The sequence below is a fragment of the Aotus nancymaae genome, unplaced genomic scaffold (assembly GCF_030222135.1).
Source record: "Aotus nancymaae isolate 86718 unplaced genomic scaffold, 86718_ANA_hifiasm-v0.15.2.pri h1tg000115l, whole genome shotgun sequence".
Classification (NCBI taxonomy): Eukaryota; Metazoa; Chordata; class Mammalia; order Primates; family Aotidae; genus Aotus; species Aotus nancymaae.
Genome location: NW_026988530.1, coordinates 2,195,128 through 2,217,769, shown reverse-complemented (window position 1 = coordinate 2,217,769; position 22,642 = coordinate 2,195,128). Strand labels below are relative to the sequence as shown.

Sequence of the window (22,642 nt, the reverse complement as noted above, 5' to 3'; positions counted from 1 at the left end):
TGTTATACGATTTGACACGATGAAATTAGCAAGTTTAAATTCTCATGTTTTGTAAGTTTTTAAGAACTACCTCTCCAAACTGAAATTTTAATCTTTTGGACAGTCAAAAGGTCTTACATGGTAGCATTCATCTTTCTTACTTAAAAACAATACTCCAGTTAACATTAATCTTTTAGATGAGTATACAAAGAGTGCACCAATGTTGCAAACAACCCGGAGGAAACAAATCTAGAAATTACAGTGACATAATGTCACAAAATAGTAGTTGCCTTCTGCTATGGCATGAATGTGTTCCCCAAAGCTCATGTGTTGGAAACTTAATCCCCAACGCAATAGTGTTGACAGGTGGGACCTTCAGGAGGTGATTAGGTCATGAGGGCTCTGCCCACCTGAATGGATTAATGGTGTTATCTTTGGAGTGGGCTCCTTATCACAGGAAAGAGTTTGTTATATAAAAGGGAGTTCCATCTGTCCTTGCACTCTGGAGCAATCCCTTCTGACCTTATGCCTTCCACCACGAGAAGACACAGTAAGGCCGGGTGTGGCGGCTCATGCCTGTAATCTCAATACTTTGGGAGGCAGAGATCAAGACCATCCTGGCCAACTCAGTAAAACCCGATCTCGAATAAAAATACAAAAATTAGTTGGGTGTGGTGGCGCATGCCCGTAGTCCCAGCTACTTAGGAGGCTAAGGCAAGAGAATCACTTGAACCTGGGAGGCGGAGGTTGCAGGGGGAGCCAAGATCGAGCCATTGCACCCCAGCCTGGCAACAGAGCAAGACTCTATCTCAAAAAAAAAAAAAAAGACACCATAAGAAGGCCCTCATCAGACACATCCCTGCAACCCTGGACATTCCAGTTTCCAGAATTGTGAGCAAAATTAAATTTTGTTTATTGTAAATCATCCAGTTTGTGATTTACAACAACATAAAACAGACCAAGACATTTACCCAAAGTGCACTCATTCTCCTTTTCTTCTTTGCGAAAAAGAATTTCAATATTGATAGAAGTTGCATGTATTTTCTTTATCAGTTTCTCTTACAGCCAGGAATGGCAAAAACACATTTCTATCTAAAAAGATGTAAGGGCAAGTCTACTGGGGGTTTCAGAGAAAACTTTTGCTGTGGTTTGAATGTGTTAAGGCGACAACCTCCTCTCACCTTATTCTTTCTTCCTTGAAATCAGACACAGAGCTGCAGAACAATCAGCCATGTTGTGACATGAGGAACGAAGCACAGAAGGCCCAGCTCTAAAGATGATCAAGTGAAAACAGCACAGGAGTCTGGACATGGATGATATGATGGTGCTCCTTGTGGTACTAGCCCTTAAAGGCCCACGGGGGCTTTTTGTTACTAGAGAAAAATAAACTACAATTTGATTTAGCCACTATAGTTAGATTTTGCTACATACAAACAAATCTCATTTTAGCTGATACTCTCAAAATAGTTGGTGAAATCACCAGAGAATGAAATGATCTTTTGTGGTTTGACCATATCTATGAAAATAAAAAATGTCTTCCTAGTATCAAAGAACAGAAGTAGAGGAGAAATCTTAGAGAAGGAGACCAAAGAGAGAAGAATAAAAGCAAACTTTTTAAAAGAGAAGGCAAATAGTAGAGAGATTAAATAATGATAGCACTGAAATCAATGGGAAGCAGCAATAATTTTGTGTGTGGGTTTGTTGTTGTTGTTTTTAAGAGCTAGGGTCTTGCTCTGTTTCCCAGGCTGGAGTCAAGTGGCACTACCATAGGTTACTACTACAGCTTTGGACTCCTGGGTTTAAGCAGTCCTCCAGCCTCAGCCTTTGGAGTAGATGGGATTAAAGGTACATGCCACCATGCCTGGCTAATTTTTTTTTTTTTTTGGTAGAGACGGAGGTCTCACTGTGTTACCCAGGCTAGTCATGAATTCTTGTTTTAATTATAGCTGTCATTAGGGTGCTATATTTAATATACTTTACTTAACACAATAAAAATTTGAGTTATTCAGCTTAACAATGCTCATCTTCAGAAGTCTAGAAAATTCACTTATGGGGGCAGCTTCATTTGTTTAGATTATTGAATAAATGACAAATTAGTACTCTTTGCTTATGAAATTTACTGGTTCTCTGTGCATTGCTAGGAAAAAATAAAAAAACAGAATCTATAATACACATTATACAGCTGATTCATGAAATGTCACTACTTATATATTAAATAATGTATGCTATAGGACCACTTAATTTAGCAGATAATTTTAATAGAATGCAACTGCATGCTAAATAAAACTTCTGATTGACATTTTGAATTAAACTCCACAAAAATTTAAAAAATTAATTTTATGAGTATTAGTTTTTAAATATAAAAGAATATGCAATGTTGTTAATAAATTTGGAAGTCACAGAACCAAATGAGAGAATCACTTTTGCTCGTCACTCAGCCACTATTATTTAGGTATGCTAATTACACAGTCTATGTGTTTGGAGTTTGTTAAATGTTTATTTTTGTAGCAAACAACTGACTTTGCATATGTAAAATGGGGACAACATGTGAAAGAGAATATGAAACTGAAAATTTAAATATCAAAGAATCAAAATTGAAAAATTTAACCAATTCCACAAAATGATCTCCCTATATACACTCAATAAGTAAAAATATACTTCATGGTCCAGATTGTCTTGAAGAAATATTACACATTAGAACATATGCTTTACTGTTGCTTTCTGCACTTGAAATGTCTTGATTTGTATCCTCCAGACTGTGAGGTAAGAATATCGTTAGAGATCAATTAGTCTAGCCTCAGACTAGGGCATGAAAGTTTCAGCCCGATTGATCAGATGTGAACACCTCTTATGATCAAAGTGCTTTGAGCAGAAGGAGTACACTGTGCAGATGATACTGACTCACAGATAATATAACAATCTACCAGATAGAAAATAATGTGGCAGAAGTGACTTTTAGATATTTACCCTGGAGTGGAGTATGAAAAATCCACTGCTCCAACGGGAAGCAAGTAACCTGCAGAGAGAGCCTGTCAAGTATAAAATCAATCATATATACTATAAACTGGCCTATGGGCTCCAGCTCCAGAATTTTACAACTGAGAAAAAAAACTGATGAAAGATAAATATGTTATGTTTATAAATAAACTATTAGAAAAATAATTTAAACTAAGATTATATTTTGTACTTATCATTTGATGTTCCTTATTTTAACCAAAAACCTTAACCTGAAACTCTTAATTAGTATAAAAAAGCTTGTGTATATTTAAAATTGCATTGGACAGTTTGTTTCTTAGGAATAACTCTGTATGTCAGCCAAACATATTTTTGGAATCACCTCTAAACAATCCGTTGAGTTTTATAATTACAATTAAAACAGTTCATGTGACATATGCAAGCAGTTGTTGACAGATGAGAAGATAAGCTTATATGCCATGTATTGTATTTCCAGCTGTTTTAAATTAAAATTAACATTCTTTCATAATTTCTCATTTTGATGATTATGATGACAAATTCAGGCTTGCAAAGACCTAGAATCAAACAAGATTTTTAAATAGTCCAAGTGTTTAATTACTCATTAATCTGAATGAAGTACATAAAATATTTTCTTGTTTGCACCTTTTTTTACTATCAGTTCTGAGACTTCTCATTCAAGTTCCTCCTCTTTCTCAGTTCTCTCTAGTTACCATTTCCCAAATGATTAGAGATGGTCAAGGGTCATTCCCAGGCTATTAACACTTTTAAAAGCTAGAAGGAACAAAGATATAGGCTTACCAAAAAACAGAACCTTTATTTGAAATGTAGCTATTGAATAAAACTTCTTAAAGTATGTATAAAATAGAAACATAACATTTTAAAGGAATCTATCAGCCAGGCCAAGAATGTTACGTTATAAAGACACAAGCTATTTTAACCCTAAGAGTCCATAAATTAAGATCATGATAGCACAACTTTAGAAAGTTTCTCCATAGTTAAGGCCTCACATTAATTATTACAATCCGACTTGATTTACATAAGTTTGAAAGTCTTCTTTTGAGAAACAAAGGCAAAGTTTTAAAATTATGAAACATTTTCTGATATCCAGGGAAGGAAATAAGGGAACAAGAAGAAAGGCAGTGCCTTAGCAAAAAGAAAAGCAAAAGTTTTCCCATAAATCTCCACTAGATTTTCTCTTATTGGCAAAAACTATTCTAGGGCAACATTAGCTGCAAAGGAAGCCAGGAAGTGAGTTGAGGTTTTTTTTGTTTGTTTTTTAAACTGGGTACCTGTGATCTCAAACACAATTTAGTCCCAACTACATTTAAAACCTCCAATTAACACTTTGAATTACACTAAAATAAAAAAGAGCCAGTGAGCAGAGGCACAATACAAAACATATGATCAAGTTCATAATGAGTAAAAGCAGCACAGCTGTGCCCTATATTTCACAGGTGTGGCCAAGGCCACCTACAGAAGAGCCTTATAAGAGAACCAAAGCCAAAAAGAGAGAATGAGTCAGAAAGGAATCACTGCATCCTGATACTGACCCACAGTGAACCAAGCCCTAGCTTAACAACTGTCCTTTATTACATAAAATATGATGCAATGGCCAAAAATTTATGCAAAAATAGAAAATTACTAACATTCATAAAGTTTTAGGTGTGTTTTATTTTGCTTGTCTCTGGTGTTTTTTTTGTATCTATCAAAATGAACAACTTGGAGATGCTAAAAGTTTTATCATAGTATCAATATTTATAGCAATTAAATTATTTATCTTTACTTAATATTTTAAATTATAAATAGCATAGTAAGTATTGTTCTAATATCTCCTGCTTTAATATTTATTATTCAGTATAACTGGACCAAAGATGTTATACTGAACATTAAAAATTATTAATGTTTAAAATTAAATTTTTAAATTTTAAATTAAAAATTTTTAATGTTCTTCACTGAACATTAAAAATTATTGCATGGGCTTTGAAATAGCTATGTAACAACTGTTATTTTTGCTTCAGTGTAATTTCTTGTCTATAGTTATATACCACAACAAATGAGTCACTATTGTAAATAAAAAACTTTTTTTTTTTTTTTTTTTTTTTTTTTTTTGAGACGGAGTTTCGCTCGTTACCCAGGCTGGAGTGCAATGGCGCGATCTCGGCTCACCGCAACCTCCGCCTCCTGGGTTCAGGCAATTCTCCTGCCTCAGCCTCCTGAGTAGCTGGGATAATAAAAAACTTTTAAAGACCTAAAACACTTTATATCTTGGAATCTTAAAGAATTAGAATTTTACCACATATAGTTATATACCACAACAACTGAGTCACTATTGTAAATAAAAAACTTTTAAATACCTAAAACACTTTATATCTTGGAATCTTATAGAATTGGAATTTTACAAAATCTTATAGAACTGTTTTTCTCAGATTTTATCTTATACCTAAATGCTGGCTTATGGGCACTAACTAGCTAAATAATAAATGAATATTATGAAGTGACATAGAGACATATAAAAGCTATTCTTGTTATATGTAGAGTAACTATTTTATAGTCAAAATGTACCTAAATATCTGGTTCTTCAGCTTATTTTACTTGAAGGTATAATCAAATTCTAAAATAATCTTTCACATACAACAACTTGGTATCTTTTCTGTTTATAGTTCAAAATGAATTTTTCCCCACCATTATGATCACTGAGATGCTGAACTTGAATCAGAATAAAGCACAAATAGGAAAAAAATAACTACAGAAGACAGGACAATGTGACTTCATGAGCTGATGGTCTAGCTGTGGCAAATGTAGTTTACTCACAATAGACATACCTGCTGGTAAGCTCTGATGACTAAACTTGCTGGAAGTTGCACAGAATTTCTATTGCTGTTTGCTCGCAATTACAATTGGGAGCAACAAAGTCAATGCCAAAAGGAAATCAAACACTTATTTAGGAAAAAAACAAGTAAATAGAAGCTGCTTCTAGTGAAGAATGCTAGTAGAGGGAAAGTTGTTCCTTAGGATGCCCCCCACCCCACCAAAAAAAAAAGTCTCCAGCAACCAGAGGCCAGAAATCCCAAATTATTTGGCACTACTACATATATTATAATCAAATGTTGGCTCAATAGAAATAGCCCAATTAAATAATTTTAGCTACATCATCTAACCATGATGGCGAGTTATTATGTTGAACAACCAAAGATTTATAAGGACTAAAGTAACTAATGTTCACCTCTTAATGACCACATTCCCAGAATAGAAGTCATGCTCTGATGACTAAACGTGGCCTGGCTTCAACCCCTGCTGCAAGACATTAGCTCTGATTCAAACACCCCCTAGTCTGCATGTGCAGGGACTAAACCTTCTCAGTTGCCTGAAAATATTAACTAAACCTTCTCAATTTCCTGAGAATATTTCTTTCTGTCCTCAAAATCTCTAGATATTCGCCCTAAAAATTACTGATTTCAAAATGTAGCAATGGAATAAATCAGTTTGACAAAATTTTAACAAAATTATACTGTTGTCAAAGACTGACCACCTTCTGCCCCCAGCACCAATCAATCAATAATTACAGGACAGGTAAAAATTTCCAGCTCTTCAGATTAAGTGCACACACAACATGCTAGAGTGTATAGTGCTGTATTTATGAATACAGTATATGTAGTAAGTTTTTTAAGCCATAAAACTAGCTAATATTACATTAGAATCAAAGCTATAATATAATAACATCATCTATAAATCAAAATAGTGGGAAAATACACAATTAGAGATGAAGAGACAGAGCCAATAGAACCTGATTTTCCAAAAGTATTTAAATTTAAGAAAATCTAGTCCCAATATAAATTTTAATTTTTTTTGGTAGGATATTTATATAAGCAATACAAGGTGGTGTAAACAATGAATAATTCCTCACTGTGATGGACATAATTATTTTGTCATTAGTAAAAGTAGCTTGAAGTAAGAAGTTATTGGAAGAAGTTTTTTTCTGGAAAAAGTTTAAAATGTTTTAATTGGCTGGGCACAGTGGCTCACACCTGTAATCCCAGCACTTTGGGTGGCCGAGGTGGGCAGATTATGAGGCCAAGAGATCGAGACCATCCTGGCCAACATGGTGAAACCCTGTCTCTACCAAAATACAAAAATTAGCTGGGTATGGTGGCATTCACCTATAGTCTCAGCTACTCGGGAGACTGAGGCAGGAGAATCACTTGAACCCAGGAGGCAGAGGTTTCAGTGAGCCGAGATTGCACCACTGCACTAAAGTTTGAGCAACAGAGCAAGAATCTGTCCCCCTACCAAAAAAAAAAAAAGTTTTAATTGCAAATAGTATGCCAGAGTAAAAGATGGCATAAAAAAAGAGAAAATAATGTGTAATTTATAATGAAGATTTGCATAACACGTGTCTAAAATTTTGGCTTAAAAAAGATTGCTGCTCTATCTATGAGCACCCAGGGACGTATCATCAAGTGGGGCAAAACACTTTCCTCCAGGGTGAACCATTAACCTCTAAGTTACAATCATTTTTAACCTTCTGAGGAGACCATGATCCTGGAATGATTGCACATTTTTCCTATTGCACATAGGAAGGGGAATGGCTAATGTCAGTAGGAAAGCAAAGCTCTTAGATAGGGAAAAAAAAAAAAAAGATAAAAGGCTCCCTATTGATTTAATTAACTCAAATGTTAATAGCTTAGGCTTAGAAAACTAGAAACTGTTCTGGAAAGAATGAACTTAAACATGGGCAGAAAACAATGTTCCAGTGTACTACCGGTGAAATCATGCAGCTTCAGAGTTTTATGTGCCACTAAATTGGAGTGAAACCCATGGTAACATGTATTAAACCCCATGTTTAAGGCATTTTGGTTATATTTAATTAAGGAACAACAGCTCTTAAACATGTACATTTTTAACTGAACTTGTTGCAGTTCTTATTAATGTTAACTGATTGCTTAGCATTCTATAGGGGTATCTATTAAAACTCTTATCTAGGCTGGGTGCAGTGGCTCACACCTATAATCCCAGCACTTTGGGAGGTAGAGGTGGGTGAATCACCTGAGGTCAGGGATTCAAGACCAGCCTGGCCAACATGGTGAAACCCCATCTCTACTAAATAATACAAAAACTAGCCAGGTGTGGTGGTGGGTGCCTGTAATCCCAGCTACTCCAGAGGCTGAGGCAGGGAGAATTGCTTGAACCCTGAAGGCAGAGGTTGCAGTAAGTGGAGATCCTGCCATTGCACTCTAGCCTGGGCAACAGAGCTGAGACTCTGTCACAAATAAAGAAACAAACAAACAAAAATCTCTTATCTAACCCATTCACTAAGCACATATTTAATACTCATGTGTAACACACAGTGCCCAAAGGACAGCATGGAGTTCATCTCAACACCACAAATTTTAGCTGTACATATATTAATTTATAAGTTCAGTTCAATTTCTGAATGGAAAATGAAATTATATTTATACAGTTATATTAAATTTAAATCAGGCATACGTGTACTTCTCCTTCCCAACACATTGCAGATATTTCACAGGGGTGTGATAAAGCAAAACTCAACATCAAGGATACATTTAATCAGGAAAATAGCACACAAAAGCAAAATTTGCATTTCAGGTGTTTTGTACTAGAGGAAGCCTGAGCATTAGTCTTCTACATGTGTCTTCTTAATGTGACTTGAGGCAGTCACACCTTTTTCCTAGCTTAAGACTTGTAGAAGAACTGTCAAATCAGCATGGCACACAAAAAAACCACCAATTTTAAATATTTTTATCTTTAATTTACTAAGTTATATGTCACTGTGTGCTATATTATAGTAATATAATAACTATACTGTGCTCACATGGACATGACCACAAAGGTACATTTTTCTAAAGTAAAACAGAATTGGTCTCCAGCAGACCAGCCCTCACTGCTACCACTGTTAAGAAGGAAAAAAAAATCTTGCATTAAAATGTATGACATCATTATTTGCTTAATCTGTGTATCTGAAGCAGCTTCAAATTACCCAATTGTAAGTGTGATAGTCATGACTCATGAATAATTTTGGCTTTAATAAAATTCTAATTTGGCATGGACAGACACTAAAATTTAAAGAAAGATCAAGGACTCAAAGAGAACAAACAATGAATCACTATTATCTTAAAACTAAAATTTGGCTCTGAGACAAAAGAATTAGTTTGTTTTCTAGGGAAGTCATAAATGTCATGACCTATAAGCAAACATGAATCTAAGTAAGTGCTCTCTTTTTCAAAACATAAACTTGGAAGAGGACTTTTAAAAGGATAAAGTAACTAAATACGCACAACAGACACAAACAAAAAGAAAGAATTAAAAATATTCCATGTAGGCAATGATATTATAGTAAATTAAACCAGAGTGATTTAAAATGGCCTCACATCTGGTATCTGATATTAACTAGCAACTTCCAAGAAACTTTGAGTGGAAATAACAATCTCTTTTACAGGTTACAGAAATTCAACCACAGGATTCACGGCAGCTGTGTGGTCACTCCAGTTAAAAGTGAGTCAAGACCATTTTCTTTAAGATTTCAGTCTGAATTGCCAAATTCACCCACTCTAGGGACAGGAACGTGAAGGGGCTAATTTAATGGTAAACAAAGACAAGGAAAATGAACTGTTTTCCCTATTGTTCACTAAGTAAACTATTTGGTAAAATCATTACCAACACATCCTTATATGTTTGCCATTTCAGTAAAAGGGCAATAAACTTGGAACACTACTTGGCTGAAGCAGATTAAGTAGCTGGCTTCCCACACCCGCAGCCAATTACCCTGAGGGAGAAAGTGCTGCCTTTCTCAGAGTGGCACTCACTCACATGCATGACTCTTCCTCAACAACCACAATGCAAAGGTCTGATATTTTTTCACAAATGTTTCATTCTTTTCCAATATTTTAGCAAGTTGGAACCAAAAGTATTATTGGTTTCATGACTATTTCTTCTACATATAAAAGAATATTAAATAAGCAGTTATGTGAATCCTGTTTCTAACAATAAACATGTAAGCAACGCACTTGTGTGAGAAAAAGAAGTTAGACTGGAACAGCAGCTCATCCTGTAATCCCAGCATTTTGGGCGGTTAAGGAAGACTACCTGAGCCCAGGAGTTTGAGACCAGCCTGGGCAACTTAGGGAGAGCCCATGTCTACAAAAAACTTTAAAACTTAGCTGGGTGCAGTGGCATGTGCCTGTGGTCCCAGCTACTTGGGAGGCTGAGGTAGAAGGATCACTTGAGTCCAGGAGGCGGAGGCTGCAATAAACCATATTCATGCCATTGCACTCCAGCCTGGGAAACATAGTGAGACCTGTCTCAAATATAATAAGAAAAAAAAATTGAAAGAAAAATAATATGACAATGAAGAATTATTGTGAAGAAAATCACATTAAAATGTTAATTTGAATACTATAATTGGTAAAATACAATAGCACTGAAATATAAAGCTTCATTTTATTATATGCTTACATATAATTCTAATTCTGAAATTAAAATATTAATATGAAAATCACTTTTAAAAAGATGATAAGGTATCTCCACGTAGATGTGAATGAGTAATATAGCAGTGTCTAATTTTTAACGTACTTAGATATTACCTGAGGGTCTATTTAGTGTTTAGGGCTTCGTTCCAGTTCCAGTGAGAAAAAAAAACTCTCTGTTTAAAAATGTAGTATCTGGTCAAAAGTTCTCAAATACTCCAACTAACGTCTATACTGGAATCCTAAGGAAGTGAATACTTTCTAGATGTTACTGAATCAAAAAATACACCATCAGCTGTTCAAAAGCTGGGAAGCTTGTACACCACTGATTTTTATCCCTTTTCCCTGTCTGCTCACGGGCTTCCAATGTCCCCAGCACTGCAGTGTTCAGCACAGGGTAACCATGCAATTCACAGCACTCACTGACTGACTGGCATACTGACAAGGAGAACCACCAGACAAAATTAACTCTTCTGAATAAACTAGAGTACTCAAGCAAACCAGCTCACTCTCAGAGAAGGAAAGTATCTACTCCATAATTCGTCTCAGTGTGGGCATGTCTCGGACAGCACACACTTTACTGGTTACCATTCAGAAGAAGGTCCCTAAGGAACAGTGCAATCACATTTTCCTAAACAAATTCACACAAGTTTAACTCTGGCATATAGCGTTCTACCATTAAGTTTTCTTTATATTTTCTCAGTGAAATTGTTGATATTTTGGGTATTCTGTGATAATTTCATTGTAAATTTAGAATATTTATTTTTTGTGACAATAACACGGATGTGATATTTAAATATCAAAGTAGCAATGTTAGCATGTTTCATTAATAAACATTGAAACTTGAAAATGTATAAGCTTTGAGTGTATTCAAGATGAGTTAGTATTAAATTATATGGCATTATAAAAATGTATGTGTACCCAAGTCCTTTTCAGCCAAATGACCTAAGTATGAATGCAGCACTTAAGGAGAGAGCATTGCCCCGGATTCTTTGGTTTACTGTGGTCTATGGACACCTGTGCTGCCCTCCAGGAAAGGAACAAACTCAGGCACCCAGGGCAAGTGGCAACATATTACAGGCAGAACTACAGTATGTAGCTTCCATACACTGAATGATTAAACCCCTGCATCTCCTTCACCTGTTTCAAAATCAAACATCAATATTACATCCTCTTGCTATCTTTTAGAAATTAGGAAAACTGTCAGTAAGCTTATAATTTAAAAAATGTAATAAATTAGTTGCAAGGTGCTGAAGAATCACAGTTATGTCACATGTCTAGGACATAATACTTGCATGCTATATTTTCTTTGTTTGTTTTCTGATCAGGAAGCCTATCTATTTAACACAAATTTACAGAAAGCTTACTACATGCCAGTCATGGCTCTAAGGGCTTTATATGTATAAACATGCTGGTTTTTTTTTTTCTTTTTTTTTGAGATAGAGTCTCACTCTGCTGCCCAGGCTGGAGTACAGTGGCATGATCTCAGCTCACTGCAGTATCAGCCTCCTGGGCTCAAGCCATCTTCTCACTTCAGCCTCCAGAGTAGCTGTGACTACAGGCATGTGCCACTATGCCCAGTTAACTTTTGTATTTTTTTGTAGAGACAGTGTTTTCCCCATGTTGCCCAGGCTGCTCTCAAACTCCTGGCCTCAAGCGATCTGCCCGCCTCAGACTCTGAAAATGCTGGAATTACAGGCCTGAGCCACTACACCAGGTCTATATACACATTCTTATCCTCAAAACAACCTTACAAAGCAGGCATTAATTATATTCTGCATTTTGCAGACAAAAAAAAAAAGCACAGAGAAGCTAAGTAACTTGTCCAAGGTCACACAGGTACTAAGAGGCATGGCCAGGACGTGAATACAGAAAGGCATGTTCCAGGTCCCGTGCTCTAATCCACTGCACCGCATCCCTATCTAAACAAGTTATATCACTGACACAAGTGACAGTTATGTGACTGAAACAAGCAGAAATACTGACATTGAGTTCTTCCAGGCACTATCACAGGGAGTGTAAACATAGTTCACAGGTTCTGCAGTTAGCAAAATAGCTAGCTTTGATCCCAGCCTTTATCACTTATGGCTGCACACTTTACTGCTGCATAAAAGTAAGAGAAAATGATAATTTAGAGACCAAGTTTTAGGTAAATTAAATTATAAACTAAATGTCTAATTATAAACTAAATGTCTAAAGAGAAACCTTTGCAACTATGTAAGTCATAAACCACATCTTTGTGACCTATCCCAAAATATACATCTTCCCACCTGTCCAAATGAGGACAGGGTTGCTTAACTCCTTTAGAAATTAGTCTTTTAAACTTGTAAGTATTGCTTTTTACAAGTTATGCTTTTGAATATTTCCTCTTTCAGTGTGTCCTTTCTCTAGGAGGTGGCATCTCTTGAGTTTCAGTAAATTATCCTACCATATTCAAAAAAAATTTTATAAGAACAGCTAATGTATTTATATTGTTTATTTAGTAGTTCACCCACCTCCTCATGTCCCCACCCCCACCTTTCCAGTTTCACTGTTAGCATAAGATTTTAAAAAGTAGGACTTTCCAGGACACTGTAGGGTTATCGCCTTCTCTTTTTTTTTTAAATTCCCCACTGACCTACAAATAAATGTATGTGCAACTATGGAGGTTCTAATCTTGTGCACTTCTGATTGTTCTAAATGTTCTATTTCAGTGAATTGTCTACGAATTCTCAGCCATGCGAGAAAGAACAAGTCACACTTGGCAGTCTGAAGACTGAAGAGGTGTATGCATGTATATGTGTGTGTGCATGTGTGTGTGGGGTGTCTGTGTATGTGTATCTAAGCATGACCACTGTTTACACTGCTTGCTCTGTTTGGAATGCAAACCGTAATAGCAGAGATGTCTGTTTCTATAATTTTGTAAATGTATCCAGATACACAATGATGGGTGCTTACAATAAGTCAAAAGTAATCATCACTGTCATTATCAGCAATTAGGAGCATATAGAGGAGTTCCAATACCATAAATGGGTGGCCACTGTAATGAGAAAGGCACAGTCACTGCCAGACACTTTAAGAAACCCTGCAGTTGAAAATGGCTTCTGAGAAGTTTCTGATCAACCTCTAGTCAGCTTTCATAGACACTTCCATGCAATAATACCAGGTTAAGCCCCTTCAAACCTCACTTTCAGCATACCACTAAAGAATCTTCATTGGCTCCTATTGCTTTCAACCCAAACTCTACTTGCTCTTTGGTTTTCACACTTCCCACCATGTTCCCTTCAGTTTCCCTTAAAGCTCTTGACTTTTGCACCAAAGGGTTTGCTTCTAGTTCCCCAAACATCCCTGATCTTTACTACCATTGTACTTTGCTGTCATGCTTCAATATTCAAAATATCCCTCTTTCCCCCATTTCCATAATTAGCATCATTTTTAATATTAGGTCTCATATCCTTCCACCTTTCCCAGGCTTGCCCATGCAATCCCCAGAAGGCTAGCCAATAACTGGTGGTAACTCATGAGACTCTCTTACAAAATCACTTATATTGTCTGGATTTATAGTTTCATTCACTTGCAGTATTTTTTATGAGTAAATTTCTTTTCCCAAAAATGATTATAAGATTATTATAGACAAGATCACTCACTGTACATATTTTGCATCACAAATTGAACTGTAATTTCCTGCTTAGAACTGAAGCTGCCACTAGTAAGAATTGATTAACATGCTCCTGAGTTGAAGTAGATTTAAATGAGAATGCAGATTAAAAAGGAAATTAACCTGGTGCCAATGGGTAAAAAGGAATCAGGAGTATCCACATGGCTTCCTTCCTGAGTTCCTCAATTACTTTTCCCTGCCTCTTCCACGTAGCCCTCAAGACAATAAAGCAATGGAGGAAGGCCTTTGGAAAAGAACAGGGCTACAACCCATCCACTTACCAAAAACATCTGGAGACTGTGTGAGTCTCTGAACCTTCAATTTTTCTGGAAACCAAGTGCATATGCATATTAACACACCCCCAAAACAAGCAGGATTGATGGCAGCATCATATAAATAAATATATTACTGTTTTCTCAGTGTAGTTTAAAAGTATTTAAATTAGAGAATAATGACTATAAATAGCCTTATGTCAGTTCAGATCAGGATTATTGCACCAAATAATTTAAGAAAATGAGCTTTTGGTGTGCTGGCATGGTGGCTCATGCTGTAATCCCAGCACTATGAGAGGCCAAGTGGATCACCTGAGGTCAGGAGTTTGAGACCAGCCTGGCCTACATGGCAAAACCCCATCTCTACTAAAAATACAATTATTATCCTGGTGTAGTGGCACATGCCTGTCATTCTAGCTACTTGGGAGGCTGAGGCATGAGAATTGTTTGAACTCACGAGGCAGAGGTTGCAGTAAGCCAACATCATGCCACTGCACTCCAGTCTGGGTGACAGAGCAAGACCCTATCTCAAAAAAACAAAAAGAGAGAGAAAGAAAATGAGCTTTTGGATTTCAAAATTGGAAAAAAACTATCGTGGATGCCTCCCAACACCTGAAAGCCACTAGGGCATGAGCAGTACAAAGAAACAGTACCAGTTCATCAACAAAGTATTTTAATGTACATATTTGATTAATGCCATGATGGATGCCCAAAACAGCAAATTAAATAAAAACAATCTCTGTTTTCTCATGGTTAAACATAAACTCTGAAAAAAAAAAATTAATCAACCAAGGAAAAGAGCCACCCCAAAAATGTACACTAGTAAATTTCAGAAGAAACAATTACACAAACCTAAAATATTTACAGTAAATTTTCAATTACTTTATAAATCAGACTCATCAGCATCCCTCCTTGTTTAAAGTTCTCTGCTATACCTGTTTTTTATAATGAGAAAAATCAAAGATATCTTAATCCACAATTTATACAAATCTGAACTTACAAATATGTGTTTGTAACTAAAGGTAGGCCCATATAGTATTTATAAAATGCATATCTACAAGGAATAGTGTAACTGGTAAAAGGTGAAATAATATATGCTCAGAAGTCAGAGGAGATCTAAGGCTCCTGCCAACTATACTTTGTTCTTTCCAAATCCACTTATTTGTGAAAGGTCATTTGGCAGAGGTAAAATCACAATCTTGCACTGAAGCTACCTAAGCACAACTCTGAAAAACTGTCAGGAATTCTTGTTAAGCCCCTAGTTAAGCAGTTAGTTATTCTTATAATATTACTATGGATTAGGTCATTTATAATTTATCTTTAGTCAAACACCATGTGGTAAAGCGTGGAAGAAAGTTTGGGTTTATTTCCGTTTGTCCCATTGTGGGGAATTAGGACCTAGATAAATGCGACAAGGTGGCTCTAACTACAAAGTCACAGTGCTTCTCTCTGCCTTCCTGCAGGCTGCTACAGTGTGCCAGAGGAGACAAGCAGAGGCGCTGAAAGGAGTGTGAATCACAGGCCCAAAGGCCCAAAGGCATTACTATGTTTCTCTAAAAGACACATGCTTCTCGATTTACGATGGGGCTACATCCAGATAAATCCCTCCTGAGTTGAAAATACATTTAACACGCAGCAGAGTACCTGTTGCTTACTCTCACAATCACATGGCTGACTGGTCACAGCTCACTTCCATTGTCCAGCATCCAGAGAAAGTATTTTACTGCATATCATTAGCCCAGGAAAAGATCTAAATTCAAACCTTGAAGTATGGTTTCTACTGAATATGTATCAATTCTGCACCATTGTAAAGTCCAACAGTCCTAAATAGAACCATTCTAAGTTGGTGTGAAACTTTTTGAAAAGAAAAAAAGGAAAAAAAAAAATCTATTCTTTTTCCTGGTTAGTCACTTAAATCTTGGGTTCATCATCCTCAGTGAAATACAGTAACATCCATATTATGGAGGTATAGTGAAAAACAAAATAAAACTAACTTGCAAAGTTCTTAGCAAAGTGCATAACACACATAGGTGCTCAGGAAATCACAGATAATGATAAATTCCTGCTCTCTCTAAGAACCCCAGATCTGCCAAAGGCAAGCACAGTCCCAGGCATTCAGGAAACTCTTATTAGTCTCACCCCAATTCCTCTGTTGGAGAAAACCCCAGTAAGAGTTGAGAAACAGCATTCCAGGTTAGACACATGGAGATAACTAGAAGGCCAGGACCTTCCTTTCAAGAGCCCAGAACCTGAAGCCCAGAAAGAAATCTCCTAAATCCACCATCCTCTGCCTTTCTCAACTCAACTGAAAAGGACAGGAATAGAGATCTATGGGTCTTAGAAATATGGCACTAAGATTAGTAATTAACTGCTTCCTATAAAGCAATTTTGGTAACTGTCTCATGAACGAATGGCTACGAATCAGATATTCAGAAGAATATAATGAAGTGGAAGTCAAAATGAAAGATGAATTGAACTTTTTATATCTAAGACCTCCTATGGCTGGCATCACTCAGATGAATGCCAGAAATCTCTTATAAGAGTGGACGTTGACAAACATACTCAGTCATATACTATAAGGAAAACTCTAAATATAATGGCTGTAGACTTGCCACTCTCTTTTTCACCATCATGTCCAGTTAATTTTACTTTTGCCTGCCTTACTTTTTTGACACTAACTTGTTTGTGTTAACATACGTCAGAGAAACATTTTAAGACTTTTCAGTAAGTCATGCAACCACAAATAACTAGAAATAGGAATCTAATATATACAAATATAAGTCAAGGAATAAGGAGATCTTCATTCCATTTGTGATTTCACCTCCAATCCTTTGTATGGCTTTCTGGGTTGGGTGAAGAACTGGATGGTTAACCTTGGTTCATAGCTTGTGTGCTATTTTCGATTTTTTAAATATTAAAAAACTTCCTAGGTAAAAATTACCAAAAAAAAATGCATCTACTGGGATTACAGATGTTTAGCATCTCCTGTTTATCTTCTGAAATATTTTCTTGGGGTTCATGTAATTACAGTAAATTAACAATTGATTTCTCCCCAGTTCTTCTCTAGTGCTTATATCAAAATAAGGCACTTGTACAGGCCACTAGGGAGAGACATAGAGTCTTCACATCAGTTTCTTGGCAGTTGTGTGCCATGTTTCATAGGAAGGACCCATTAATTGATGTGTCTTTAAATGACATATGCCCTGTCAAGGTTACAGTCACCCACTGGGGAACAACACTTTAGTGGAGCAATGAAATACTGCTTCGAGGTCTATGGAACTCAGAGATGACGTTTCACATGGAAAATGATGTTTTATCACATGGATAAAGAACCCACATCACATACAGAATACTAACTCATATTCACCATACAAAATATAAAAATGGTTAAATGTGAAAAGCAACATTTGCAAACAAAAATGCAGAGATTTTCACAGCAATGGTAAAATTTGCCATATCTGGCAAATTTTATATCACCAATGAAGACAATATTGAAAGTTAAAAATAAGTTAACCTTTTTATCCTCCAATTCCATACCTATACATAACACACACACACTCAGGGTACATTAATTCAAGACTAACCCAGCAGTGAGCGACTATCATACAAGATAAGCTATTGGCTTATCAAGGAATGCTTCTCATTTTACTTTCTACTGCACATTTTCTTACTGTAAACCAAAGTAAGTGATCATAGGCAATACGGAGATGTTGCCTTACTAAATCATACTTTTACTAGTTTTGACTTTACAAAAACAGCAAATACACAGGTACTGCAAAATCAAGGACTCAAATTATCAGAAGCGTTATTGAGCCCAATATTACATTTCTGTGGTATTTAAGAACAGAAAGATATTTTCATCACTATAGTTATGCCAATGTAAGTACAGGCACTGAAAATTATTTTTGCAATTCACAGAATGCAGTGTGTTCTGCAATTTAATGTATATTGTTTTTACTCAAGAGATATTCCTTGAACCCTATCTTAAATTATTACAGATTCCAACATTTTAATGTTTCCCCAAAATTTAAATACAAAGGTAGTCTGAATTTCAAAAATTAGTCTTCTTAATCTTAAAATGTATTTCAAAATATAACTGAGTAGGCTATTTATTTTCTACACATTGTGTATGTGTTAATCAATAAAGTCAACTTAAAGTTAACTGTAACACACTATAGGTACCTCTCCACTTGCCACCGGTTGAAATAAACCACTGCAGTGTAGTTCCAGCAAGGGGTACTACAAGTGTTTGAACTGAAATGTCTAATATAACTTCTTCAGGAACTCCCTTAAGCATACTCTATAAGGTCACAGCAAATATGAACTTTTTAGGCAAAGATATAGTCTTTTAGAAGAGCCAGTAAGAAGTAGGAACAAACAGAAATCCTTTTTGGAAATCAGAATGCCTCAAAAGTATGTTGGCAACATTTTTAGACAAAGAATTAAACAGCTCTAAAAGAAAACAAAACAAACAGAAAAAAACCCAAACAAGAAAAGAAAAGAAAAAAAAAAACCCTTAGTTTTAGTATCTCAAGACCAGACTTTAGGAATGAAGAGCTTATAAAGTCGAAACAAGCAAGTTGCCTTGCTTGATTGTGATCTAACTGACTCTAATCTCCTGTTACATCTCAAGTCTGACCAACTTCAAGTGAACTCTGAAAGCTCTGGAGCCTGGTTACTAAAGTCCCTGACAGTTTTTTCTAAAGTCGCGCACAGCGCCCGGTGCTCCGCAGACTATGAACACTCCAGGAAAGTAAGGCTGGGTTGACTGATCACCAGTGTCCCCGAAACTGTTTGGAGTTCCGTGCATCAGTGGGGAAAGAAAGGAGCATTTCCCCACCAGAATGAACTCCTGCTCTCCAGAGCCCCGCTGACTGGGCAGGATTCAAGACCCCCTGGTTGCCCGAGAGGAAACCAGTCTGAAATACATTTCGTGATCCCCGACACTGGGCACCTCTCTGGGCCCTTCACTCGGGTAACTTGCTTGCCTCTCTAGTAACAACTTTCTGTTTAAAAAGAAAAAAATGTTTCTGCAAAGCTGCGTGCACTGAGCCCAGTCACTTTGCACCCCACGTACACCATTGAAAGCACACACGCTTTCCCCCGCGCACGTTCTCGGGTCCTCCGCAGCCCGCACGCAGTCCGGCCCGGACCCCGGGACCGGCGGGATCCACGCACCTACCGTGGCCTCGCCGGCGTCGGGCTCCGCGTCCGAGTAGTCGAGTCCGGACTCGAAGGCGGCGGCGGCGGCGGCGGCGGCAGCGGGCGCCTCGAGAGGACCCGGGAGCAGCGCAGCGGCGAGCAGAGAACACGCCAGAGAGAAGAAGCCCAGCAAGTGCATGGTGGAAGGACCGGGGGTGAGGGACCGGTCCGCTGGCGGGGGCAGGGGTGGGGGCGCGGGCGCCCCTGCGAGGCCGCGGGCCCCTCCTCGTCCCTCTCCCCCGGGCTCCTCCCGGCGACCCCCCCCCGGGCGAGCCAGAGGCGGCGGGAGCGGGTCCGGGGCTCCGCGTTCCCAACTTTGCAGGGCGCCCTCCCAGCCAGTGCCGGGGAAAGGCGGCGCGCGTCAGGTAAAAGCCTCACAGGAAACCGGACATCCGAGCTCCCCTCATTCGGAGCCCGCGAGGTGAAGCGAGGGCGAGGGAGGGCGCCTCCGCGGTCCGCGTCGGTGCAGCGTTTCGGAGAAAGGAGGGGAACGCCAGAACGCCCCGCGATGTTCGGCCCCTCCGGACCCGCCGGAGCCCTTGTCCCCCTCCCCCCCTCCCCTTCCCCGAAGTGAGACGAGCCGGGCCGCGGGCGCTGCGGCGGAGGCGCTGGCGGCGGTGCCGGGGGCTGGAGGAGGGCGGCGGGGCGGCCGGCGGCGGCGGGGCCCGGGAGCGCCGCAGCGCAGGAGCCTCCAGAGCGCGCGGGGCCGAGCGGCGGCGGCGGCGGGCGCAGGGGCAGGGCATGGCTGACGCGCCCTCTGCCTGCGCTTATGTGAGAGAAAGCGGCCGAGGGAGGGAGCGTGCCGAGCCCGGGCCGCCCTCCCCTCTCACCCTCCGAAGCCGTCTCCCTGGAGCTCCCCGCTGCCCTCGCCTCCTCCCCGGCGGCCCCACCTCCCCCGGCCCCGTCTCGCTCTCTCCCTCCCCGCCCCCGTCCCCGTCCGGGACCGCGCGGCCGGAGGGGCAAGTTCAGTCCCCGGGCAGGCGGGGGCCGGCTTTGGAGGTGACGCGACCACCCGGTGCCACGTGGAGCGGGGAAAATCTAGGCACCGTGAGATGGAGGGAACCCACCCTTTGTCCTCGGCAGCTCCCGCCCGGGCTCTGGTCCTCTTCCCACCACGCCTGGCCCCCAGCACCCTGCTCAAAGTGTGGAAACGTCCCGGGAGTTCTAAAAGTTCTAAGAGAATGATCTCACTATGGCAGAGAACCCTATAGGACCTCAGAGGGGTCCCCTGTCTCCCTTCGTTTGTGTAACTGAAAGTTGCCTGGTGATGCCAGAACTGCAGTTCTCCGGACACAGTGCAGGCTGTTGGGATGGATGCTAATGTGATACCTTTGGAATCCTAAACTTCTGACAGGTGAAGAGAAGAGCCAGAATCTTCATGGAGAGTAAAGAGACATAGGGTCAGCTTCTACAAGAAGTTGGTTTACTTGAAAAAGGGGGTGATAAAGAGAGATGTGTGTGAGACATATTCCAGAAAGGATGTAACATCCAGAGAAAAGTGACTGCATTTCCGCATTGGAAAAGCACTGGGGACTCCGTTGTGCGGGTGCCATTGGCTGGTTGCCTCCCTGGGGCAGGGTGGGCAGGTTGCAGAGAACCACGCTAAGGGTTTTCCACGGTATGTAGAACATGGAAAGTCTGTCTTTCACTCCCAATCTACTTTTAAGTACACTGATGTTATAGGTCCATAACATCTTGCTGGAAGAAGAGACTTTCTTATCTGGTTCAACTCTAGATTTGGAACTCCTCACCCATAATTTACTTGAAGGTTTAACTACCTCAAAGGGCAGGGAACCCTCCATTCTGTGTGACTGTTCACTCCCTTTATTGATGAGCAACCCTGTTGAAAAGCACTTCCTTCCATCTCTCTATTGCTTTTGACTTCTGGAGTTTTGCACAATAAATCTAATCCACTTCCACAACTAAGTCCTTCAAATATTTTGAAAATATTTGTCATGGTCTCCCTAAGCTAACTTTACTCCCGGCTAAATATCCTTTTTATTCCCCAAGATGACAGTTCCAGTTTCCCTTAACCATACTGTTAGCGTTCCATGTTCATGAAGTATGCTGTTGAGAACATGGCTCAGTACTTAGTGCTGTAATAAGCATGCAGAAAGGACAGTATGCCTTTGTTGACACAGCCTTGGATTGAGTTTATTTTCTGGCAGCCAAATCACAGTGTTGACTCACACTACCCTTAAAGTCAACAAAATTCCTCAATAATTTTTCATGTGTACTGCTACTTAGTCACGTCTAAATTGCTCTGCATTTATGGAGTTAGTTTACTATACCCAAGATGCTTTTTTATGTATCTTTATGAAATTCCATCCTGTCCAACTCGGTCCATGATCCAGCCTGTTGAGATGCTTTTGTGATTTGGAACATGGTCAATGTATCACTCCTCTTGCTGTCTTCCTGCTATATGCATATTTGATCAGCCAGCCATAGTTGTCTTCAGATACTGATAGATCTGTGAAAAGAGAACAGCTAAGGGCAGACTGGGGTAAGATTTAAATAGAAGGTGGAGTTTCCATTCAACCATTTGCTATTATGGTGATTCTCAATTTTGATTGCACTTGGCATCACAAAAGGACATTTCAAAAAAATAGATGCTTGAGTACACCTTCTGAGATTCTGGTTTAACTGGACATCAAGATTCAGATAGACAACCAAAATTGAGAACCACCAGCATTTGCAGCACCCACAGGCCTAGCAGTGGGTGAAAACTGGAAAAATCAACAAACTCAAAATATATCCAAAATATATTAATATCATATTAACTAGTCTACTATTTAAATACAGCAGTAAGCACATACCAACTTTTTTTCTTTCAAAAATGTTATCTTCCTGCTGCTATACTTTGAGTCAGAAAATGCTGGCAAAAAGTATACTTGAATAAAAAAAAGTCTCCAAAAACAATCATGCAGTGGTTATTTAAGAATGCCTTAAAGGTAAAAAGGAAGAGTTGTTCAGGTGCTCAAGACTTTTTATTTATTTTTTCTTCTTTACTCCCTGGAAACACTTTTTGCCACTAGCAGATTTTAAAGGTTAAGAAAGTCCTTTTCACTGGTTTGTGAGTTCATCACTAGCTTCAT

At 38.8% G+C, this 22,642-nt stretch overlaps 1 protein-coding gene across 1 annotated transcript in view; it reads right to left on the bottom strand.

The window, feature by feature from the left end:
- The window catches only part of VEGFC (vascular endothelial growth factor C), a 133,497-nt gene extending 113,207 nt beyond the window's left edge, over positions 1-20,290 (bottom strand). The window contains exon 1 of the mRNA XM_012468585.3: positions 19,528-20,290. Within this exon, the coding sequence (XP_012324008.2) occupies positions 19,528-19,686 (159 nt within the window). The 5' untranslated portion in view covers positions 19,687-20,290. The remainder of the gene's footprint in view (positions 1-19,527) is intronic.
- Between the last annotated feature and the right edge of the window lie 2,352 nt (positions 20,291-22,642).